This window comes from Myotis davidii, unplaced genomic scaffold, assembly GCF_000327345.1.
Source record: "Myotis davidii unplaced genomic scaffold, ASM32734v1 scaffold199, whole genome shotgun sequence".
Classification (NCBI taxonomy): Eukaryota; Metazoa; Chordata; class Mammalia; order Chiroptera; family Vespertilionidae; genus Myotis; species Myotis davidii.
Genome location: NW_006290680.1, coordinates 1,786,549 through 1,812,105, shown reverse-complemented (window position 1 = coordinate 1,812,105; position 25,557 = coordinate 1,786,549). Strand labels below are relative to the sequence as shown.

General features: G+C 46.9%; 1 protein-coding gene across 1 annotated transcript in view; it reads left to right on the top strand.

Moving 5' to 3' along the window:
• CHD6 (chromodomain helicase DNA binding protein 6) overlaps positions 1-24,966 on the top strand; it is a 127,364-nt gene extending 102,398 nt beyond the window's left edge. The window contains exons 27-35 of the mRNA XM_015563946.1: positions 598-814; positions 3,328-3,536; positions 4,634-6,217; positions 9,505-9,656; positions 10,044-10,250; positions 11,215-11,667; positions 13,663-13,854; positions 14,769-14,888; positions 21,667-24,966. Coding sequence (XP_015419432.1) covers positions 598-814; positions 3,328-3,536; positions 4,634-6,217; positions 9,505-9,656; positions 10,044-10,250; positions 11,215-11,667; positions 13,663-13,854; positions 14,769-14,888; positions 21,667-22,563 — 4,031 coding nt within the window. The 3' untranslated portion in view covers positions 22,564-24,966. The remainder of the gene's footprint in view (positions 1-597; positions 815-3,327; positions 3,537-4,633; positions 6,218-9,504; positions 9,657-10,043; positions 10,251-11,214; positions 11,668-13,662; positions 13,855-14,768; positions 14,889-21,666) is intronic.
• Positions 24,967-25,557: the final 591 nt, after the last annotated feature.

Genomic DNA, 25,557 nt, shown 5'->3' with positions numbered 1-25,557 from the left:
GGTCCCGGTTCATAAAATGCTGTTTTTTAAGGAGGGTCTTTTAAAAAGCCACGGAAGTGGTCCTTGGTCAAACTCCCCTGGAGTAGTACACGGAGCTGCAGCTGGGCCCTGACCAGCCTCCTCCACCTGTCATTGAAGTTCAAAACTGAAATCACTGATGGTCTCTGACATCAGGTGGGGTCTGAGGGAAACAAAGGAATTATGGTTTCCTTTCTCTTTTTTTAATTTAAATGTTTGGCGGGGGAGAAAAGTTAGGAGGGTTTGGTTTGGTTTGGATTTTTTTGGTTTTGTTTTTCTGAATTCACACTTCATAGTCTTTGGCAGTTGAAAAGCCCAGCTACACAAAAGCCCATAGTTCTCCATGGGGGAGGTCTCAGAGGGTCTGCTTGTTCCTGGCTTAGAGCAAGGTTCTCAATCAGTTCTACCCCCACAGACAGGCACGTTTGTATTTGAGAGAGACCAGCCAACCACACCAAGCTGTTTCTAAAGCAAAATTGCAGCCCACTAGCTAGGCCTAACACTTGAGCTCAGTCAGTTATTCAGTCACCTCTGTTGGGTTCTGTTTGTAAATACTAATGTCCTCACTGATGTTTGAAGCCCAGGATGGCTCCGACCCAGACAAATCGCCCTGGCCAGTTTCATCTGCGCTCACAGCTCGGCTCAGACGACTGGTCACTATTTACCAGCGTTGCAACCGCAAGGAACTCTGCCGGCCTGAAATTCTGGGACCAGGTAACCAAGGATACTGGGTCCAGGAAGAGATGTTCAGGAGGACTTCTGAAATGGACCTCATCAACAAGGAAGCCCAAAAGAGGTAAAATAAAAGCCAGTAGCCGAGAGGGCATGCTGAGCTGCCCACTGGGGAAAGGGGACAAAAAGGAAAGCTAAGAGCCACAGGGAAGTGTACTTCATGTTCTCTCATGGAGATAGGGGGTCTCCAAAATTAATTAGAGCCAGCCTCCAGATGTTATTATCGTCTTGCTGACTGGGGAGTCCAATGAGATCTAGGAGCCTCTGTTCACAATTCCAAGACGTTTATGATTTTCCAACTTGACCCTCTTTCCTAAATGGGACCCCAGTCTCTAGGGATGGGGCTTAAAAACACCTGCTGGATAAAAGTGACACCAATCAGAAAGGATACATGCACCCAATGTTCATAGCAGCACAAGTCACCATAGCTAAGATTTGGAAACAGCCTAAGTGCCCATCAGCAGATGAGTGAATTAAAAAACTGTGGTACATCTACACAGTGGAAATTATACTGCTGTGAAAAAGAAGGAATTCTTACCATTTGCAACAACATGGATGGAACTGGAGAACATTATGCTAAGTGAAATAAGGGGGGGAGGGTTATGGGGTGATAAGGACACATATGTAATATCTTAATCAATAAAGAAAAAAAATTTTTTAAGAAGTGACGAAGGGCATATATCAGATGTTCTTTTAGCAGCAAAGTGAATAGTGTGCATTGAAGCTGTCTTATTATAGCTGTGCCAGTCCTTGTCAAGCCTTTGAAAACAATAAATACCAAGAAATGCCAGGTGTGGTGGCTCAGTTGACTTGTGCATCATCCCCTACACCCGTGGTTGGCAAACTGCGGCTCGCGAGTGACATGCAGCTCTTTGGCCCCTTGAGTGTGGCTCTTCCTAAGCCTTAGGAGTACCCTAATTAAGTTAATAACAATGTACCTACCTATATAGTTTAAGTTTTAAAAATTTGACTCTCAAAAGAAATTTCAGTTGTTGTTCTGTTGATATTTGGCTCTGTTGACTTTGAGTTTGCCAACCACTGCCCTGCACCGAAAAGTTGTGGGTTCAATTTCTGAACTGGGCCACTTACAGGCTCAATCTCGGTTGCTGCACATATAGGAGGCAGCTGATCAATATTTCTCTCTCTCTCTCTCTCTCTCTCTCTCTCTCTCTCTCTCTCTCTCTCTCTCTCTTCCTCCCCCTCTCCCTTTCCCCTTCTTTCTCCCTCCTTTTCTCCCCCTCTAAAAAAATAAAAAAACATATCCTCATGTAAGGATTTTTTTTTAACAAAGCCAGCCTAGGAGGAAGATATTAATTGGCAGGAGTTACTTTCCTGCCTGAGAATTAAGCTAAAAATGGCTACAGAAGGCCAGGTTAGGAACGATACCACCAGAAAAATTCACAAAGCTGCAATTCTTTTTCTTTTAAATATATTTTATTGATTTTTTACAGAGAGGAAGGGAGAGGGATAGAGAGTTAGAAACATTGATGAGAGAGAAACATTGATCAGCTGCCTTTCTGCACACCCCCAACTGGGGATGTGCCCTCAACCAAGGTACATGCCCTTGACCGGAATCGAACCTGGGACCTTTCAGATCGCAGGCCGACGCTCTATCCACTGAGCCAAACTGGTTAGGGCAAAAGCTGCAATTCTTTGAGTTTTTATATACCTCCATCCTCTACTGTAACACCCAGTGAGTTAAAGCACCACCACATAACACATTCAATTACTTCTTTGCACTCCTGGCTTTATGAAATTTGGTGATACGGGGGAAATAGTTCTTCCGTCTTTCGCAGCTCCGAAGAGAAGAGCCAGAGCCCCTTCTTCCCGTTTCTCACTCTTCCTCTGGTCCCCTTGCTGCACTCCTATCCCCACTTCTTCTGGGGGTGGAGAATGCAGTGCCCAAAGCCCCTCAAAGACTATGGTGGAGTATAATCATCCAACCGTCTTAAGTCATTATCTTAATCCTACAGGATATAAAGACTAGAGAGTCTTTGTGTTCTAGAGAAAATAATTGATATGGGCAACCTGCCTATATGTAACCAGGAAGAAAGCCAGTGAGCAGTAAGGAGTCGGGAGGTGTGTGGCTGAGGAAGGTGCTTTCCTTCTCTGGACCAGCTTCCTATCTGTAAAACGAAGGAGGTGAATTTCAAGGTCTGGAAGGTCCCTCCAGGATTCTGTGATTCTGGGATGTCAAATAGGGGCAAAAAATGTGGCAAAATGTGTAACCATACAGAGGATTATAAAAATCTTTCTCACAAGAGGAAATAAACTAGGTAATTTCTCAAACTGATGAGTCAGGAGATCACAAATAGGCACACAGGGTTTAGAAATGAAGAGGTAAGTACCAGGAGAGAGCTGAAAGGTGTGCAAGTGCAGGTTGGCTGGTAGGCTATGTTCATTATAAGTCTCTCAGCCCAATTTAACTTACATAAAAATAAGCAATAAAATAGACAAACCAGCCCTACCTGCTTTCTTGACTTCACAGTCTCTTTAGGTAGGTGTTTAATAAGTTAGTTGTTGGTTTTTTATAAAGAAAGGGAAACTGCTCACCCTCCCTTTCTGATTAAATCTCAGGTGGACAAGGAGGGAGCAAGCTGACTTCTACAGAACAGTGTCTTCCTTTGGTGTTGTTTATGATCAAGAAAAGAAAACTTTCGACTGGACGCAGTTCCGCATCATTTCTCGTTTGGACAAGAAATCGGATGAGAGCCTGGAACACTATTTTTATAGTTTTGTGGCCATGTGCCGGCACGTCTGCCGTCTGCCCCCGTGGAAAGATGGCGGTGAGAAAATTCTGTCATGGTATCCCAGATGAGACAAGGAAAGAACATGCTTATTTTCCAGGTTCAGAATTATTTTAGGTATAATTATAAAAGTGGAGTCTACCTGAAGATTTCAGGTAAAAACAAGTGGGTTTTCACAAATTTATGAACTCCAAATTGGGTCCACCCTCATAAAATAAAATCTCTCTCCCAAAATGATGTAACTCCAACAAAAATTGAAATTCAGATTAAAACCTCACAGAAATATTGAGACTACTATTAATCACCTTTTCCAAGGTATAGTTTTATTTCATTAAGTCTCATAGACTTATCCTGCTATGAACTTTGCACCTTCTGCAGATTAAATCTTAACTTCATTTATCATGTATTGACATGTAGCTAGAGAAAGGAAGTGGCTGTCATTTAACATCTGGTCTGATAGAGACCTCTTCTGAGAAATTTCTTCCTGCTTGGAATTATTTGCAGCAGTTCCTCCGAGGTCCTCCTCAGCCTCATCCTTGTAGATAAACTTGTTCTGGGCCACGTGACTATATTTTAGAAAAGCTAAAACACACATTGAGCCTACTCAGTTTGGGTGCTGGGCTGTTGGCAACACATACAGATGCCCCAACCCTTGCCCCTGGGTGGCATGATTAGTGTGTTTTCACTAAAGCCGAGGAGCTCGGATAGAGTGGGAAGAGCTGGACCTTGGCATCCCACTGACAAGACCTGGATCAGAGTCCTGGTTCTGCCACCTTGAGCAAGTTAGCTTATCTGAACATGTTTCCTTAACCTTAAAACAGGATGGTGTTGGTATATCTTGGACTTTCTGTGAGAACTAACAGGTGTAAAGCACCTAGTGTTGAGGGCACATAGTACATGCTACTACAGGGGAACTAATCTTACTTCCAGAACTGGAGTTTTTGTGCTCTTTTCTGACCCTCGCTGGGACTGTCCTGTTTCATAAAAAACCTCCCGTTCTCTTTTAGCTTTTCATTTTGACAGGGGCACACACTGCGACTGCCGTGCTGAGGAGCTAGGGAGTTAAACTGTAAGACCAAAGAGCAGGGACTCAGGTGGGCAGCAAGTAACTGAGGGCTCTCTGTTTACCTTCCCAGGTCCCCCAGATCCCACCATCTGTGTTGAACCCATCACTGAGGAACGGGCTGCAAGAACCCTGTACCGCATTGAACTATTACGGAAGGTCCGAGAGCAGGTGCTGACGTGTCCCCAGCTGCACGAACGCCTCCAGCTCTGCAGGCCCAGCCTCTACCTCCCAGTGTGGTGGGAGTGTGGGAAGCACGATCGGGACCTGCTCATCGGCACCGCCAAACATGGGCTGAATCGCACTGACTATTATGTCATGACTGACCCCCAGCTGTCCTTCCTGGACGCCTACAGAAACTACGCCCAGCATAAAAGACCCGACACCCAGGCTCCAGAGAGCCTCTATTGCCTTTACCAGACCAACTCCAAACTCTACGAATCTCCCACATACACGCAAATGAGCAGGACTTCAGAGTCCCTTGAAACTGAACCTGAGAATCTAGGACAAATAGAAGGTAGGGATGATCATCTTGGTCCACCTGGGGGCAGCTTATCAGACATCACGTGTGAGAACTTTATTTCTAAAGTTCAGGATGTCATCTCCCTCACCCATGAGGAAAGCCTGCTGCCTGAGTCCTTGGAGAGCATGATGTATGGTAAGAAGGGGCTCATCCGAGAGCCGGGCTCTTTTCAGGAGAGCCCACATCCCAACACAGAAGCCAGAACAGATGCCCTTGACATTTCAGCAAGCAGAGTTGCGAACTGCCGGCCCAATGGCCACAAGGCAGAAGTAGCTGCAGGCCCCTCTCTTATGGATAGTTTGGAAGCAGGAGTAGCTCAAATGAACATTAAAAATGGAGAACACTTGTTGATGTCTCTTGCAAGAGACAAGGAGCTCTGCTGCAACGAGGCAAAGCAGAGGCCTGAGAGCGTCAGGCAGCTGGAAGCCAAGTTCTTGGCTTCCCCTTCCTTGGATCAAGGAAATGAAAGTGGGTTTGTTGATATGTGTAACCTTAGTGTCTGTGACTCCAAAAGAAACCTGTCATCAGAGCAGCAATTAATTGATTTACTCGAAAACAAGAGTTTAGAAACTGATTTGATACTGAATCAGAACCACAGTGATGAGGAGGAGGAAGAGGAAGAAAACGAGGAGGAAAACTTGGACGTAGCAGCAGGCGGGAGGGGTAGGCCAGAGGTTCTGCCTCTGAGCGAGCCCACCGCTAGTACTCCAGGAGAGAAGGGCCGAGGCCTCCATGCAGAGGAAGCCCAGAAAGGCCGCCTGGGGACCGGGAGCCGGAGTGCTGGGCTGCAGGGAGCTTTTCCTCAAGTGGCCTGTCAGTGCCACTGCAAACACTTGGAGCGGTGGACACGCGGCCTGGAGAATGATGAATTTGAAGTGGAGAAGCCCAAGGGTCATAGCCCAGACCTGTACAAAAGCAAAACTAATAACATCACAATGGAGGGTGAGCTCACGGCCATTCCATTGGAGCCATTTAAAGTGAAGCATGAACTTGTAAAAGAACCTTGGAAAGAAAGTGCAGAAGGGAAGAAAGGGTTCCCTACGTATCCTCCTGAAGGAAGTGAGCTCAAGTCAGAAGACATGGATTTCGAGAGTAAAGATGACTCTGACAGAGATGGAAACTGCCATAGTCAAGGTACAGTATGTGGGACTTTGTGGTATCTTGGATAAGCCAGTTCTCACGTGACAGGGAAGGGGCAGAGGAGGAAGTGGGGAGTGCTAAGAGTTTTATGGCTTCTGAAACAGGTCTACCAGCACTCACCATGTGTTTAAAACTGAAGGTCCCCCAGGCCTTGGTCTGAAAATGAGACAGTAGCTTAACTCTGGTCATTCCAGAAAAGCGAGGAGGGTTGTAGATGATCATAGCACCTTTACCGCATCAGCCATGTGATTGGGGCAGAGGCTGTGTGCTTCTTATCAGATAGATGCTAGGGTTGGCATCAAGGGGAATAATTGGCTATTCCACTAGATAGGGCATTTCAAACTAAGTAGAACAGAACAGCCGGGGAACCTCAGAAACCTGCAGCTTAATATAGATGGAATTTTTCAGGCATTCCACAAAAATACAAATAAATGTGATCTTTATTAAGGTGAAGAAAGATAGCACTGTTTATTCATTCATTGTTGAAACCCTGTGACTTAATGTTGTGTCATTAGTAACTCAGCAGAGTCGTTTAGTAACTCAGCAGAAATTAAAATAAAATTATAAGTAACTCAACAAATATACAGACATACTTGATCTTTTTTGAAATAGGGGGATCTTACATGAGGGTTCAAGTTAGAAGGAATTTTAAAATATTAAGAATCTAGATGCCCCTGAGATTTTTCATGCCTTGCAGGGATATAGATACAGTGATTTCCCAGCCTTTGGTTTTAGTTATTGTGATGTGATTATCTTGGAATATCTTCTGAACCCAAATTAAAGTTGGCACACTAGCTAGGATAAGGCTTGTGGCCCCAGCTGACTCAGAGGAGCCAGTCTGACCTGCCCATCTTCCTCACCCCAGGCCACAAAGGCCAGCTGCCATGTGTGAATTATAAAACCCACTTTGCTTTTTGAAACCCAGGCATTCAAACAAGTGCAGGGTATAGATGAGTATGGTTTACTGGAGAGCTGCGGTGCATTGATGTCCTTTGGTGGCAGTGGCAGCCTTGCTGAGGAGGTGGAGGGGGGCAGTGGCAGCCTTGCTGAGCGGAGGGGGAGGGCCAGCTGCCATGTGTGAATTATAAAACCCACTTTGCTTTTTGAAACCCAGGCATTCAAACAAGTGCAGGGTATAGACGAGTATGGTTTACTGGAGAGCTGCGGTGCATTGATGTCCTTTGGTGGCAGTGGCAGCCTTGCTGAGCGGAGGTGGAGGGGCAGTGGCAGCCTTGCTGAGCGGAGGTGGAGGGGGCAGTGGCAGCCTTGCTGAGCGGAGGTGGAGGGGGCAGTGGCAGCCTTGCTGAGCGGAGGTGGAAGGGGGCAGTGAACTTGATAAGCTTGCGCTTATCAAGTTATATTTGTGGGTGAACGTTCTTTGCACTGATGCTTCTAAAAGTGCTTCTGCAGCCCTCTGAAGGGCCCTCACACGTGTATGATGTGGACTAGGTGGGGTGGGGGTTAGCTGTTTCTGAGACTGGAATTCTACAGCTGAAGGAGCAGTCTTTGGCACGGCTATTGGGCCAGTTCCCAGATCTCCTGGCTCCTTTTTCAGGGTTTTCTCTCACACATCATTTTGCTTTTTCTGAAAACTTAAATCCATTTCCTCTGCTTAACACCTTTCAGTGGTGCTCCCCGTAGGATCTAGAATAAAAGTGGCATTTACTTTCATGGCCTAAAAACTAAGCATGACCTAGAGAAGTCTGCCCCTCCAGCCTCATCCCTGTGCCTTTCCCTAGATGTGTCTCAGTTCCTCCACATGTCCAGAGCACCCTTCCCCATTGCCTCATCTTCTCGCCAATGGGATCCCCTCTCCACCAGCCTTCCCCGGCCAGCATGGCACCTTGTTTCTTTCCCTTTCTAGCATTCACCATGGTTCATAACTGTAGTTATTTGTTTATTATTGCTGTGGTGGTTTTTTATTTGCTGTTTTCCTTTCTTTCCCCATGAAACTGTACGATCCTTGCGGGCCAGGGCCACATCTCTCTTGTGTATCCTTGAATCCCCTGGCCTAACAAGGCCCTGCTCATGGTAAGGGGTCTCTCCAGTTCCCCAAGAGACTTGTACAGTCAAAAGTGAGCTCTGTGTGGTGCCAGGTGGGCACTTCAAATATTGGGGGACCACTTTGTAAAGTATGTGATTGTCTGACCACTATGTTGTACACCTGAAACGAATACAAAATATTGAGTGTAAACTGTAATTGAAAAATAAGATTTCTTTTTTAAAGTTAAATCTGTACCTATCAGAGGATACATATTCCTTGTCATTTCACCAGGAAGAGAGGACCCCCTCTAATTCACTCCCTGTCCTTCCTGGTAAGTGGATCTTTAAAGATCCACTGAAGCTTGAAAGAATAAGTTGAATTTCCATTTCTTTGTATCAGTGAAGTAATTTAAATGTCCTAGGCTCCTTTGCATCATTTTTTACACAAATCGTGTCTGTTTTACCTTCGCAGTAGGTTTTATGACTTTTCATCCTTTTCATTAACAGCCTGTTGCCCTAGCCCAGTGGTCGGCAAATTGCAGCTCGCGAGCCAAATGTGGCTCTTTGGCCCCTTGAGTGTGGCTCTTCCACAAAATACCGACTTCTGCGCATGGGCCACAAAGTTTCAATCGCACTGTATGTGTGCGCCCGCTCGTAGTATTTTGTGGTATTTTGTGGAAGAGCCACACTCAAGGGGCCAAAGAGCTTCATGTGGCTCGCGAGCCGCAGTTTGCCGACCACAGCCCTAGCCGGTTTGGCTCAGTGGATAGAGGGTCGGGGCACGTGTGGGAGGCAACCAATCGATGTGTGTGTCTCTCTCTCTGTCTCTCCCCCCTCTCTTCCATTCTCTCTAAAATATCAATGGGAAAAATATCCTCGGGTGAGGATTAACAAAAACAAAACAAAACATCAGCTTTTTGCTGTGATGCGTTTCATAGACTGTCCCTTCAAATGCAACTAAGGATTATAATGTTTGATTTCCTCTTATCCACTAGTGAATGTGGTCACTCACTCCTCTCACTCTTGGGTCCACAGGAAAACATCCTCTCTCTTCTCTTTCCTTGTTGTTTTTGTTGGGGTGTGGATGCAACTCTTCTCATGACTTGTATGGGTTGCCCTAGAGCACATCTACCTTTACAGTTTAACCTGTGTGGTCCTTCTGGAGATAGAAGGCATGGTAATTAATATTCAATTTAAAATAACACAGAATGGGCTAATTTTAAAAAGAGATCAGCTATCCTGATCTTTCAGATCACTCCTCTCTCTCAAGTATCTAAGTTTTTAACCTTTCTTCCCAGATTACCCAGGGAAATACTCTGAGGAGGAGACCAAGAGCTCGACGTCAGGCCTCACTGGTGACATCGGAGACGACCTGCAGGAAGCCCGGGCCCCGACCATCGCGCAGCTGCTGCAGGAGAAAACCCTTTACTCCTTCTCAGAGTGGCCAAAGGTCTCTCCCAGCGCCTTCCCTCTTCCTCCAGGCCATTCTCAGCTCTGAATTCTTTATATTTACCTTCCAGAGTATTTCTGAGTAACAGATTCAGAGAAAGGTTTAATATCTGGAAAAGGTATTAGTATTGTAACATTTGAACATTTGAAGGTATATGCACTTGACTAATTAGACCATAAGACAAGTGTTAAGTTGTCTTCATATTTACAGCAGCTGTGGCTTTGATTTTTATTGTCCAGACTATGAACTTTATTTTAAGGATTACAAAGTGAGCACTCCTTTCTAATCAGTTTGTTCTGGTTAGAAAACTTGATCTCAGGGGACTTTTCAAACTTGGTAACTTGGTACTTATTCCTCAGAGATTTTGTCTTTTTCTTTTTTTTACAGGATCGAGTGATAATCAACCGCCTAGATAACATCTGCCACGTGGTGTTGAACGGGAAGTGGCCCCCCAGCCAGCAGTATGAGCCCTCGGGCACCCTGCCCGCCCCTGTGTTAGCCAGCACTGCTGGTTCTCGAAGCAGCCTCTCGGAGCCTGAAGTGTCGGAGCACAGCTTCAGCAACGGTGCAGCGTTGGTGGCCCAGATCCAGAAGGTGAGGCCGCAAGAATGGTGTTGACCATGAAACAGAGAGTGGGGGACACATTGCACTTCTCGGCTGAGTCATCCATTCAACCTGTTTACTGAATGGATAGGGTTTTGGGGGGCGGGGGGTGTTGGTACAACCCTTAGTGTTAATTGAACAGTTTGGATTTTTATCCCGTAGGCAGCGAAGAGCCATTACAAGTTTTAGAGCAGGGAAATGCGTGATGAAGGCAGGGTTTTGCAGGTCAGCTGGAGTGGTGTGCAGGCTCACGGGGGCTGGGGTCAGGAAAGAGGGCTGCCTCAGCAGCTGGAGGCCACGTGAGGAGCTGCAGAAGAGGTGAGGTTCTAGACTAGGCCAGTGGCAGAGTGAATACAAAGAAAGGCAAGGAAATTGGCAGGCATATGAGGAAGAGGGGCATGAATGGATTTATGTGTTCAACACATGGAGGAGGAGTAAGGAAGGGTGGCAGCTGATAGAAATTAGGAAAATCAAAGCAGGGATGAGTTTTATTTTATTTTTATAACTTCAAACTTAAAAGTCACAATTAATTGGAGGTACACTAATGAGCACACTTACCCTCACTCTCAACTGCACATTGGAATCCACTGGGAACCTTGACCAGCTGCTGATTCTGATTTAATTGGGGGGGGGTGGGGTGGACTGAGTATTGGAGTATTTTTTAAACTTCCCAGTTGACCCTGATGTACAGCCGAGTTGAGATTCCCTAAATTAAAATCTTGCAACTCCAGGTGTAGGTCATGGACAAGCAGCGTTAGCGGCATATGGCAACCTGTTAGAAATGCAGACTCTTAGGCCCACTGAAGTGGAATCTGCATTTTAACAAGCTGTCCAGGTGATCTGGTACTAAAGTTTGAGAAGGCTTGAGCTAGAAGATGATTAGAAATCATACTCGGCCCAAGGAAGTCGGGCCTGAAGGAACAGCTGGCATTCAGCCACATGTGTGTGTTCACAGGACAGCTTCTTGGCTCCAGTTTTCGCAAAGGATGAGCAAAAGCACAGGCGTCCTTACGAGTTTGAGGTGGAGCGGGATACAAAAGCTCGGAACCTGGAACAGTTCTCTGCCACCCACGGGCACCCCCCCATCATCCTCAATGGCTGGCATGGGGAGTCAGCAATAGACCTCTCCTGCACATCGGAGGGGTCCCCAGGAGCCACATCCCCTTTCCCAGTGAGTGCCAGCACCCCTAAAATTGGGGCTATCAGTTCACTTCAAGGAGCCCTTGGCATGGACTTGTCTGGGATTCTACAAGCTGGCCTGATCCACCCAGTGACCGGGCAGATTGTCAACGGGAGCCTCAGAAGAGATGATGCTGCCGCGAGGAGGCGGAGAGGGAGGCGGAAACATGCTGAAGGAGGGATGGACCTCATCTTTTTGAAGGAGCAGACACTTCAGGCAGGAATCCTGGTGGGTATACAAGGCCTTAAAAACATTGGCCTTTCTACACAGAGCAATAAACCTTCCTCAGGCACAAAACTTTTTGGTTTGTGGCTCTTTTCTCCCTTTTTCAGTTGTCCTGCTTACTTTCATTATGTCTTCATTATAAGTTACCCTCAGTTTTTTCTAGAAATAGATGGTATTAATCCACCAAGGGCCCTTAATCTGCATGCATCCTGGAGAAATGGGCCAGGTGGTCTTAACATTTCAAATGGAAACAACCCAAATCCTCGGGTGTCTCAAAAGAGCCACTGGAGATGAGTGAGCAAAGCGAAACAGCAGGGTGGAGTCTGTGGCCAGTAGTTCCAGGTTAGTGGCTTTCCAGGAGCTGGGGTGGGAAGAAGGATCAGAAGTAGGACTTCTGCAGGTTGATCCTGGCTCTACTGCTCGACTTCCTGGTCAGCATTAGGCACGTCACCACCTCACTTTGCTCCTCCGTGAAGTGGGGGCCACAGCATCTCCCGCAGAGGGTCGCTGTGAGGAGTCACTGAGATCACACTAAGACTTTCTAAACTCAAAGGAGATCATTGTAAAGAACAGGAAACGCTCAGCCGCCAAGAGAGAGACCCCCTTAGACTTTGTTTAATGTGTCAGACCGCTGACTTCTCTTTATATTTTGGTTTTTTCCATTTATTGATTTTTGAGCTCCAAAACAGGGATCACATTTATGTTTTCTTATTTTATTCTTTCCTTCCTTTCTTCCTTCCTTCCTTTCTTCCTTTCTTTCCTTTCTTCCTTTCCTTTCCTTTCCTTTCCTTTCCTTTCCTTCCTTCCTTCCTTCCTTCCTTCCTTCCTTCCTTCCTTCTTTTTGATTTGAGAGGGGGCAGGGGAGGGGAAGGGGGCTGGAGAGAGAAACATTGATTTGTTACTCCATGTATTTATGCATTCATTGGTTGATTATTGTATGTGCCCGACCTGGGATCAAACCTGCAACCTGGATGTATCAGGAGGACGCTCTAACTAACTGAGTGACTCAGCCAAGCATGTCTTCTTATTTTAAAAGGAATAATAATAGCCAGTATTTGTTGAGTACTTACTATGTGCCAGGCACTGTGTTCAAGGTTTTACATGATTGTCCTATGTGATCCTTACAACAACCCTGTGAAGGTGGTATTATTATTCCCACTTTATAGATGAGAAAACTGAAGCTTACAAGTATGAAATAATTAGCCTAAGATTATCCCGCTAGTAAGTGGCAGATCAGGGAACCAAGCCAAGGACTTCTTTCTCTATTCCTCAAGCAGCTTATTGCTAAGGTATATTGTTTGAGATGTGTCTTCCTCTTAGACTTTCTGTATCATTTGGGAAGCTGAAGTGGCAGGTTCTTTCCCTGCCCAACCCTGCAAGCTTTTGGGATGTTTGCCTAATTTTTCAGAGGTGCAAAGCCATAGTTTCTCTGTAATGATGGTGAAATTCCAATGGAATGACTGATGAAATTTTCCCCTTGACTTGAGAGTGTTTTTTAGATTTATTAAGCAAACATTTATTTAGCATTCACATTGTACTTTATCAGCAGTCCCGAGTATAGGCATTGGGAATACAGAGATGAGTAAAAGAGGTATTCGAACGATAAAGGGAGAAATAGGTAAGCAAGTTGCAGTGAGGCGCGGAAAGCCTGCGAAGAGTGCTATGGGGAACTGGACAGGAGGGGCCAGTGTTGCCAAGGACTGCCAGTGGGGACAGCCAGTGACGGTGACAGGGGAGGTGACCCTGAACCGGAGCAGATAGGATGGAATTAAAGTTTACCAAGAAGACAAGACAGGGAGAGGCTTATTCAGGTGGAGGGAATGCCCCTCACGTGCAGTGGCGTCTGTGTGGGTAAGTAGTGTGTATGGTTCTCAAGCACCCAGCAGGGTAATGTTCAGGTAGAAATAGATTCAAAGCATTCCTTGCACACTTTCCTTTTAGAAACTAGTTTTCATTCTGGCATGATTAACCACACATACTTATTTTCCCTTCATTCAGGAAGTCCATGAAGACTCAGGGCAGGCCTCCCTGAGCACCTCCCACCCTGAAGGGCCAGTGCCCGCCCCTTCGACCCCGGAACCAGCCCCAACAGCTGGCAGCCAGGCGGAGAAGACCATTCCCAGCAAAAGTCTGCTTGACTGGCTGAGGCAGCAGGCTGACTACTCCTTAGACGTCCCTGGCTTTGGAGCAGTAAGTGCTTTTGGTACTGCCTGGGATTGCTGTTTTACTTCCTGCCTACTTGGTGCTGTTTTGATAAGGAGTATGCTGAGGGAGACCAGGAAGTTTTGGAGAAATCTCTGTCAACTAAGGACATCATTTTAAAGTCAAGAAAAAGTTATAACCCATGTCAGAACACTATGCCAAATAGACATGCAAAATATGAAGACAACTAGCCTACGCTCAGCCCCTTCCCCCTAGAATTACCACACAGTATCGTAAGTTCACAGAGAAATCTTTAGGTTGCATAAACACTGCCACTTCATGAATATGTTCTGTGTGTTCCTTTCAAGTTAGTACATTATCCTTTTATAGGAGTGTGTCTGTTCTTAGTTATATAGTTCTTGCTTTGGGACTTTTCCTCAAGTCCTCTTACTGCCTTAGCCCTAAATCTTTCAGAGGGCTACTGAATACAGATGTCTTCCTGGTTTTTCTTTCCTTATTTGCCCATCTACCCACCACCATCTGTATTTTGGGTACATCTAGCTAATAAGAAACGGAGGTAGAGAGCTCACAGGAAAAGAAAGGGAATGCATTCACAGATGCACACCCTCAAAGGACAGGCAGAGCTTCTGGGTAGGTAGCAGTGGAGAGAAGCTGAGAAAGTGCTGACAAGGAAAGGGCTAGGGATTAGGCAGTGCCCTGGGAAACTGTCTGGACAGCCGAGGTATTGTAGTCTGGCCCCCCACAGCCTGTTTCCCAGCTTGCTCCTGCTTCAAGAAGAGAGCCTAGGTGGGGGCCAGGTGGCTTTTTCCTTCAACATGCCCTGGCTGTGCCCTTTGCAGAGGGCCATTAATGAGAAAATAGCAAAACCAATTGACATGCACCACCCTCCTCAGACTCTGTAACAGAATGTTCTGTAATGTTGATTTCCATTTGTCTCCTAGACTTTTTCAGACAAACCAAAGCAGAGGAGGCCACGCTGTAAGGAACCTGGGAAATTAGATGTCAACTCTCTGAGTGGGGAAGAGAGGGTTTCTGCTGTCCCCAAGGAGCCAGGACTGAGGGTAAGGAAGAGGGGCCTGTCCCTGCAGAGCCCAGCCTTGCAGACTCAGAGAGAGAACGCCGCAGGGAAGCGGGTTTCCCAGGCGGTTCCTAGAGGACAAGGGGCAGCACAGGACATCTGTAGGTGCTGTGGTCATTTGTTTTCAGCCTTTACCTGCAAAACTTTTAGTTATGTATTTAACCCATTACCAAAGCTTGGATATTTTCCCCCATTTGTGGAGTTCAGGGAAAAGATACCTTAACTCATTAGCAGTCTGTTTCCAGTGTTTAACAAACTTCATTATTGGGAATTTTAATTTTCTAAGCTAAGCTTTTCTGGCTGCCATTTAAGTTACTTCCTCCTAGTCCGTCCTCACTGACAATGAGAAACACCAAGCTCGGCCCTTTTTCTATTACAGAATCATGAGCCTGGAAGGGACTTCAAAGACATTTGCAGAATACTTCTAGTGTAACAAATATGAGCTAATTATTATTTACAGATGAGTACAAATTTGGAATAGAAAATTCATAACCTCTAGAGGGCGGCAATATCATTGCAACCTGAAAAAGCGTTGAGCTTGGGAAAATAGTTCCTGAATGTGTTATTAACCCCCTAAAAGTGCATTCTGCTCAAATGGGAAGCCTCTGAAGATCCTCACAGGGGCCTGCTCTTCCTGGGAGTCCCCACGCTCGCAGCCTTCCTGAGTGCCTCTCAGTGCTCGGCCAGCACGGCAGTCCTGGGATCCAAATTCCCTTCGTGAGATTGCTGGAGGTGATTTATTGTTTTAGCTCCAAAAGACCACCCACCCTAGTCATTTCCTCCTCTGTGCAGAAAGAAGCTGTTACTTAATGTTCTCCAAGCTTGTCACTGATTTGTCACCTGGATGATTCCTCTTCTCTCCAGCAACTCGGCAAACATAACTGCTCTCTCATCTCCATCCACTGCAGCCACTCGGGGAGGGAGGCCTGGCCCGTCCCTGTGGCCTGCTTCTTAGAAAGTTTGTCACGTTGAAAAGAGGCCCTTTTTCCAACTCTCTTGTTCTCTCCTCAGAAAATGTCCCTCCCGCCCTCTTAGACTGGCTTGTGCTGGGCAGGCTGATTCAGCTTCGGTTCTTACCCCATCTGTCTCTCTCCAGCCCTCAGGCTGCCTCCTACCTTCTGCACTCAGCAGTGTTGTCCCATAGAGACCTCCAGTTCTTGCTTTGTTGTAACTCAGAGCTCTTGGTTTAGAGACTTGTCAGGAAAACCATGTGGTTTCCCCTTGGCCCTCTCATGTCTTTCTACATGTCTAACAATTTCCCTCATGTTCTCTGGAAATTAATGTTCATCGCTCCCTACAGACACTGACCCCTTGCCAGAAAACCCATTTCTAAGCTGTTCTTGCAAGTCAGCCTCTTACCAGAGATGCACTTTCCCTGCTTTGTTAAATAAACACAGTCCCTGCCTCGGAGGCCCTTTCCTGCAGCTCAGCAAGAACAGGAAGCACTTGTCCACCTGGTCCTCAGGGTTGCGCGGCCTTCCCACGGGCAGGGCCGGCTTGGCTCTGACGTCGACACTCTGCTTGGCTCCAGGAGGGCCCATTTCTCAACCATGTCACCATGTCTCACACGGGAGGAGCCCTCTGGTGCACTGCACTCTTCTCTCCCAGGAGACCCTACCCCTCTAGAGACAGGCTCCCATCCCACGGGGGCTTCTCGCTGCTCTGTGGGCCGTGGCTCACTGCTGCGCAGTAAGGCCAGGGATTCAGCGTCAGAAGGCCCAGTACACAGTGGTTGCTCATTAGATGTATGTGTATACACATACATACTTCATATATTTCATATGTGTAAGTTACATTTGTTTCATGTTATATGCACACATGTGTGTATGGTTTTGCTGTTTGTTTCTCACTGGGCCATTGACATGACACGTCGCCCCAAAATACTTCAGCATGCATCTCCTAACAGCGTTTTCCTGTGTAACTAGTCCCATTATTGCGCATGTGAGTATTAATATCTGGTTCAGATTCAGATTTTTTCATTTGTCCCAAAAATGTTTGGTGAGCTAGTCTCTGTTTTGTTTTGTTTTGTTTTGTTTGTGGGATTTTTAAAATCGGGATCCACACGCTGCATCTAGTTGTTAGGTCTCTTGCCGCTCGCTGGATATTTGTGAGCTGAACCTGCTAACCTTCCTGGGAGGAGCAGGGGAGTTCTCATTACCCCTCCTCCGCCCCAGAGTTGAGTTTTAGAGTTGGAATCTGCAGGTTTTGGAATAAGTGCTACCAGGTGCTGATGAAGACGACATGCTTCTCGGGTGGGAGGCCCCTGTAATCATCTGCAAAGGCAGCTTTGCCCCAGTGCCGCTTCATGGCTGCCTCTCCTTTCCTCGCTCTCCTTGCCCTCTCCCCAGGCCTCCCCTGGAAGGGAAGCAGGTTTGCTCCCAGGGTATAATTACCAGGAGGGAGCGCTGCCAAAGCCCGACTTGCCGCTGTGTGTGGTCGCTGAGCTGCTGGGAGGGGCATCTGATGAGGGTGGGCAGCAGCTGGGTGGCTGGAGCGACTCTCCCTCCCACAGGAAGTGGTGAGAGCCGACTTCCTCTGCCAGCGCGCCTCTGGCTTTGCTGTAGGTGAGAACTGTGCTCGTCACGCCTGGGGCCTTTCGCAGCTACTCTCAGTCTGAAGGGGAGAGAGTGGCCAGCCTGGGCCTTCTTGGCATGTTCCCAGTTCTGAAAGGCCCCAGCGTTCTCTTGGCATCAGTGGTTCGTAACAAGGGCAGGGAAGGGATATTTTTAGACATCTTGGTGCCTGAGGAGTGCGACGTGAACTTAGTGGGCAGGGCCAGAGAGCCCACTGGTCCTGCAGGATGCAGGCTGTCCTAGGTGCACTGTCCAGTCCTAAGTGCCCCAATGAGCTCAAAATCAAGTATGTTAAAGAACATCTGTTGTATAGCAGATTGTTTTAAAATGAGATGGGGGGTGTTATTCACTGAGCTCTGGGTTTTCTTGCTTCCCACAGAAAGACTTCCCCCAGGAGAGTCTTAGGGAGAGCGAGGAGGGGAACGTTTGTGGGTATAAAGGAGAGACCCACCGGCACCTCTCCCTGGCTCTTGCTGTGGGTGGGCTGTAGGAAAGAGGGCTTGGAAAAGCCTTGTGGTTGAGCTTCGGTTACCCTGCCAGGGCCCTGGGCTGAGGTGCTGTGCCCAACAGGGACCTAAGACTGTGGTGGAGTCCAGAATGAGGCAGTTTTCCTTAATGGGCTCAAGACAGACTCATGAGAAATGACGCTTGTAGCCTGGCCCCAATCCATCAAGTCCTACTACCTCAGTTGAGGAATTGTTCCCCAGCAACCCCAGGCCCAGAGTGAGCCGTTGCCCAGCACGCTCCAGGGCAAAGCAGCTGTGCCCATCACAGGTACTGGTCACGGGTGGGGACAAGAGACAGTGTGGTGTGGTTCAGGGCCACCAGGCCTGACCAACTGTGCCCCAGCGTCAAATCCCTGCCCCCTCACTTTGTAAGGAAGAAGGGGGACCACGCACGACAGTGTCAGAGGTTTCTGCTCTTCTAAACCAAAGCTTTTGAGAGATGACCATCATAATGCTCTTTGCCTGGCTATGGTGACCTGGTTTTTCTTTCATATTTTTGGGGAAACAGATGTGGGACTTCAAAATTAACATTATTTAGGGGAGTTGGAAACATTCAAGTGCACGTTTTTCACGTATCTATGAATTTGTAAACACCTTATAAAATGGCTCAGATAACAGTACTAACTCCGTGGGTTGTTGTGATTAATTGCGATAATGCAGATGGAGCACTAAGCTGTTTACCTGACATGGGTAAGTGCTTATTTAACCTACTGTCAGCACTCCTGCTGCTGCTGCTCCTCTTATCTGCTCCCCCTGCGTGAGCACCTGGCAGCCAGTGTCCCTTGCATCTCAGCTGCTCCTCATACACGTGTGTTCTCGCGGCTCATGGAGAACCTGACCCGGTGTCACTAGCACACCCTGTCTCTACAACAGCCCCTTAAACAAAGATCTGTGGGACTTTCTAAGGATTTGACTTAGCAGATAAGGGAGAGGAGAGGCAGTGAACCAAATGGAAACACCAGAGCAACTCAATTAAAGTTCAAAGGAGGTGTCCTTGGGAAGTTTGTAAAGAGATTTCTTAACTGCTCTGATCACCAGCCTTAGCCCTTTGATGTGCTTAGCTGCTCTGACTTCCTTCTCCACACTCACCAGGCCCTAACAGTGTTTTCTGGTCCGTCTGCTGTCTCTTGGTGAAACCTGTCCCTCCTTTCTTGCCCCGAGTGCTCCACTGAAGAGTGCAACTGGATCCCTGCCTCTGAGCTTCAGTGGGCTTACAGGAAGGGAAGGCATTTACACAGATGCCTGAGAATCCTGGAAAGGCAGTACAGCCATCATAGAAAGTGTGGCTCCTCCAGCATTCAGAGGCCAAGCTGAGAAGCCTCACTGTTGAGCTCTCCTACCTCCCACCCAGTCCAGGAGCTTCTTAAACCTATCACGTGTCCACACTCCAGCCCTAACTGACCTGCGTCCCAGGGCAAATCCAGGGTCACAAATCCCACAGGCCACTCTGAACATTTTTTTGCCTTACCATTGCTGTGATCAAAGAGAAGGTTGTAGCCGGCTGGTATGGCTCAGTGGTTGAGCGTTGACCTATGAACCATGGAAGTCATGGTTCCATTCCCAGTCAGAGTACATGCCCGGGCTGTGGGCTTGATCCCCAGTAGGGGATGTGCATGAGGCAGCTGATCAATGATTCTCTCTTATCATTGATGTTTCTCTCTCTCCCTCTCCCTCTCTGAAGTCAATACTTTTTTTTTTTAAGAGAGAAGGTTGTACAAGAACACCCGCTTTGTGACAGGAACCACAAGGAGGAGACTCCAGAGTAGTTAGAGATGCTTCCTCTCACTCGCTCAGAAAGGGATGATGAATGACTCCCTAGGAACCCACAGGGGCAGGGCTGTTCCTTATGCTCCTCTGAGCAAAGAAGACTGAGGCTGCTTAACAACAGAAGTATAAGTGGCCTTTAATACTGTGGACATGCATCACCTTGATTAGCCTAATGATAGCTGTGAAGAGTACGGGGCGTAGGCATTACCCAGAGGGTGTAGGCATTTCAGACGAGTCCTGGAAGAAATGTCGCCCTTTCTGTGAGGAAAACCTTTCTCCCTGCACATGGGGTTATTCTGGCCATTTTTGAAACACATGCAGAGTCCATTACATTGTAATGGCAATGGTTGGTATAATTCTCTGTAGCTGCTGCACTGGGAGAGCAGGTTCTGACTGCATCGTTTCCCCCCAGAGCTCCTGAGCCACAGACACAGGAAGCACGCGTGGCTGCAGCAAACCCACTCTAGGCGGGTGCTTTCTCCCCCATCTGCCTGCCGCTCACTGATACATTAGACAGTAGGTCCTCCTCTGTGATTCTCTGTAGCTAAGTCATCCAGACGTGTGGTGCCAGTGACCTGTGTGCAGGCATAGCTGTAAGTCCAGGCACAGTCACAGTTCAGTCCACATGGAGCAGAGTGCTGAGTTCTGGAGCTGTCCACTAAGTAAGAACACTGGAGAGTACTTCTGAACAGAGGAAAGTAGATCTTCTCCTTGAAGGGGAACCAGAATACTGCTGCTTTCTGATGCATTTCCCCACTGGTAGTCAAGAATGCTTTCATTTTCTCGGCAAACACATAGGTGTGTTAGTCATTGCCCTCCAGGAGCTCACGATCCAGAGGGGAGTGGCCACACACAGCTAATAGTGTCCCTTTAGCAAGACGTCTTCCTGTGGGCCAGGTAATGTATTAAACACTCCACTTTCAGTTCCCTGCTCTGCTCTGGCTGATTGAAAACCTTCCTATGCCCAGCCAGGGTGGCTCAGTGGTTGAGGATCATCCTATGAACCAGGAGATTATGGTTCGATTCCCAGTCAGGGCACATGCCTGGGTTGCAGGCTTCAGCCCCATAGGGGGCAAGCAGGAGGCAGCTGACCGATGATTCTCTCTCATTACTGATGTTTCTATCTCTCCTTTTCCCTTCCTCTCTGAAATCTGTAAAAAATTATCTTCAAATTTTTTTAAAAAAGAAAAGAGTCATGAGGAAGACAAATGTTGGGATCATCTGTCAAGGAGTCGCAACCACAAGAGTCTTGACTGCACACCTTGGTAGCACATATACTACACTTGAGACGATTCCGAGAAGATGAGCATGGCCCCTACACAAGAATGACCAGTCCATTGCACCAAAAGGTGGCAGGCTCAATTCCCAGTTGGTGCACATGTCCAGGTTGTGGGTTCTATCCCCAGTAGCAGGTGTGCAGGAGGCAGCTGATCCATGTTTCTCTCTCACATCGGTGTTTTTCTCTCTTTCTCCCTCTCCCTTTATCTCTCTCAGGAACCAATAAAAACCTATTTAAAAAAAAAAAAAGACATGCAAATTCCTGCAGTATTCCATATGGTTTTTACATTGTACAACCAAAACTAATATGTTATGCCAGTTATACTTCAATAAAATTTTTTAAAAGGAGTCTTGACTAAGACCTGGGCGTCTCCTACTCGTCTCTAGCTCCCAGCACTGTCAGCTTCTCCACAGGGTGGATGCTGCTTTTGCACAGTGAGGATGTTGATGGCACTGCTTGGTGGTAACAGGCTGTCTGTTGGCCTCGGAGGGAAAACGTCTTCAGGTGCAGAGTCAGGAGAGCTGCCTGCTTTCGGCGGGAGGCAGTGCCATGGGGGATCCTTTGCAAGCTGGGGCCGATGATCGATCACACGTCATCCAGTAACCTTCAGCATCTTGTTTCTTTGTCCCTTTTCAGGGGTTTCTCCCAGAAAACAAGTTCAATCACACCCTGACTGAGCCTGTTCTTCGCGATGCAGGCCCCCGCAGGAGGGGGAGGCGGCCTCGGAGTGAGCTTCTGAAAGCTCCCGCCATTGCGGCGGACTCACCCTCTGGAATGGGGCCACTGTTCATGAATGGACTGATTGCTGGGATGGACCTGGTAGGACTTCAGAACATGAGAAATATGCCGGGCATCCCCCTCACAGGGCTGGTGGGGTTCCCGGCCGGCTTTGCCACGATGCCCACAGGTGAAGAGGTCAAGAGTACCCTGAGCATGCTGCCCATGATGCTGCCAGGAATGGCCACCATGCCCCAGATGTTCGGTGTCGGGGGCCTCCTCAATACCCCCATGGCAACTACCTGCACTTCGACTGCTCCAGCGCCTCTGTCAAGCACAACAAAAAGTGGCACATCAGTGACCGAACAGACTGCAGAAGACAAGCCAAGTAGCCGTGACGGAAAAACAGACATGTCTGCGGAAGACAAGCCCGGTCCTAGTCCATATTCCGATCAGTCCGAACCTGCAATAACTACGAGTAGTCCTGTGGCTTTTAACCCGTTTCTCATCCCAGGAGTGTCTCCTGGACTCATCTACCCACCCATGTTCCTCTCCCCTGGCATGGGCATGGCTCTGCCAGCCATGCAGCAGGCCAGACACTCTGAGATAGCAGGGCTGGAGAGCCAGAAGAGGAAGAAGAAGAAAACAAAAGGGGACAACCCGAACCCCAACCCAGAGCCTGCTCCCGGGTCGGACAGGGAGCCGGGCAATGACCAGAACTGCCCCGAATCCAGGGCACCTGTGCCCTCAGATAGAGAACATGCGGCACAGGCCGGGGACGGGGGCCTCAAAGACTCCAACAGTGACACCAATTAGAACTTTTTCATTTAAGAAATGATGTGACTTGTAAGTTTCTTATCCCATAAAGGTTTGTTACTTCCCTCCCTTCACCTTCATAAGAACCTGTGTTTCCATAAGTAATATTTACCTACCTAATTTCCTGTCTGAGAACTATGGTAACAGATGTCAATAGCTGCAGGGTCTTGCCACTTCATTAGATAAGTGTTGTCGACCTAGTCTAGGAGGCACAGAATTCTCCCTCTGTTATCCAGTTGTTCATTCCAGCAATCGTAGTTAATACAGTACTTGGTGACACGCCCTACCCCCTTCTCTTCCAAGTTTCCCACATATTTGAGGAGGAAAAATGGCATAAGAAGGCTGTCTAGGGACTTAACCGTTAAAGGGCCGAAGGACAGACAGAGCAGCTCTTTTTCCGTGAGCTGTGTTGGATGGGAAAGAATGTAATGGGGAACCAAAAAGCACAGGAAAAGGAAGTGCTGGTGCACATTTTTTAGTTAAAGTATTTCCCTATTTTATCATGATTACTAAATGAGTAGTATAGATAGAAATATATAACTAATGATTGAAAATGCATATATTCATTTCTTTATAAAACAAAATCCTTATTGGTAGTAAATTAACTTCCCCCTTTATGGTTTTTTAGCACCTGCAGCAAGAAGAAGTACTGACTAGGCATTATTTTATATATGTATGCTTTCTCCCAAGTTAAAGGATGATTCTCAGTATGAGGACACTTTACACACCTTGAGTTATTGCTGGCGACGGGGGTGGGTGAGGGGCTCACCCTCCGTGGAGCTGCACGCTGCTCACAAGCACATGACTAGCACTCCACTCCCCTCATTCTCCAGAATTGCGCTCGCCACCACTGGGCCTGATGGGTTTTTATTTTGTGCTTTCGTCCACCAAAAATCAGGCTCTTTCTGGAGCTTGCGAGAAAACAGTCACTCAACACTTTTACACTTGCCTAGGTCCTTTTGTCAGAGTCATCTGAGGTTGTCAAAACATGTGTGCCACCTTTTATAAAATGACTATGAAAAGTTTTATTCTCCATTTTTTTCTCTATTCGGTTTTACAGTTGGACCCAGATTCCAAATCATCAAGTTAGTCAAGACTGTTGTAAATTAACATTATTTTTCCTTCTTCCTGCCCGAGCAGCACTTCAGCCCGTTTCCTTTGGCCTTCCCCCTTGTGTTCCAAACCTTCCAATGACCTTACCCTTTCCTGACAGTCCACACTCTGAGACTTGAAATAATAGCTCATGGCTCAGAACTCCAGGGGCACAGGGCGGCGCAGGACCGTTGGAAATGTCGGAAGTGTTACTAGTACCAGTTTCACTTTTTGTTGTCACAATTTACTGTATTTTTTACTTTTTCTGTTACCGTTTTGCTAATTTATCAGAAGGTCCAAAAGTTTGACATAACTATTTCAGTTTGCATTATTTATTTATGATGCTTTTGTCATTGTCTTTTATACATTTGGGATTATAAATTATGTAAATGTTAAAATGAGCATCTCAAAGAAGTCTGTTAAATCGTGACCGAAAAGAATCAAATGTATTTTCAAAAAGTGGAGTCCCAGTTTTGTGAATCAAAGCTATAAATCAGAAAATCTATAACTGATCGTATAAGAAGAAAGAACCCAGTAATTGAACAGATCCTATTTAATTACATCTTTGTAGCATAGATGGTCTGTAATGCTGACAACAGATTTCTTAGAAATGCTGCTCTCTCTATTTAACTAACATTTTGTTCAGTTTTGCCTCCAGTGGAAGCAGAAAGGGTTTTTTCAGCTGTTAAATCCTGAAAATCAATATAATTTATTTATGTAAAAAAAAAATCACTCAATCAATATATTTTTGAACCTTTTAAGTACTAATTTTCTTTTTATCAAGTAGAAAAAAATGTATTTGCCCTAAATCCTTAAAATACAAATGCTATAAAAATTCATGTATCTTGAAAGCCTTACTGCAAATGAGTATTATAGACATCCAGCAGAGCCTGGGCTCTTCGTCGTCGTCGTCGTCCTTGTTTTGTACGGAAAAGCTGCTTCCCCAGGTTCCACTTAGAACCTCCAGTAGGTCACAGGGTTCAATATGGATTTGCTTTTGAAACCCACCAGCATGCGAAACCCCCTGTTACCGCTTCCCGAGCCTGTATGTTAGCTCTCCGGGCGTTTAGGCTGATATTTGACTGCTATTGTGTCCCTGTTTGCAAAATGAAAATGACACTTTGTGGATTATTTTCTCTGTAAGGCATAAGTGCTTCTTATTATTTTGACGTTATCAAGAGCAAAAGCCAAATTTAAACTCTCTTCAGCCAACTTGAGCCTTTTCATCAAATTCCATGTCACTCACAGCCATAAATTCCCTTGATCGTTCCTCACCCCATGTCTTACATAATAAATTGTCTGTGGTCTTGATGCTGGATTTAAAAAAAAAAAAGTTGAAAAGTCAAATTTGTACGTGAGGACTTCAGTGGCACTTGGGTGTCTCTTGCTGCCTGGGCACTTTCTGAAGGAATCATCTGCATGCAGGAATTCGGTCTTTCCTGGGTGCACCCTGTTGCGGGCTCGTTAAATATTCACTCAGGAGGGTTGACTTGACCTGCCGAGAGCACCTGGTTAAAGGAGATGCCATGGAAGGGGGTGCAGCACAGATTCTGGGACTCAGGGCCTGAATGCCTCAGTGAAGCACTTTCTTGAGTGCCATTCCCGAAGTCCCACCTCCGACCGCACAGCTGGAACTTAAGGGTGCAACTAGACCTACGGGTTGGAGCAGGTCCATAAAACTCAGGGATGCCTCGGTAGCTGAAGTTCTTAGGCTCATTGAGAATTTCAGAGTCCTTTGTTTTGAGAAGCATCACTTCTCAGGCTCCAGAAAGTCTGTCAGCAATTGTCCACAAGGCTGGCAGGAAGTGTTGACATCTCGGTGAGACAGAAAAGAGATGACCTCCCTCTCCCTTGCTGGGTCCCCACTGAGTACCAATAAGTTGTGGATGACTAGCCTGGAGG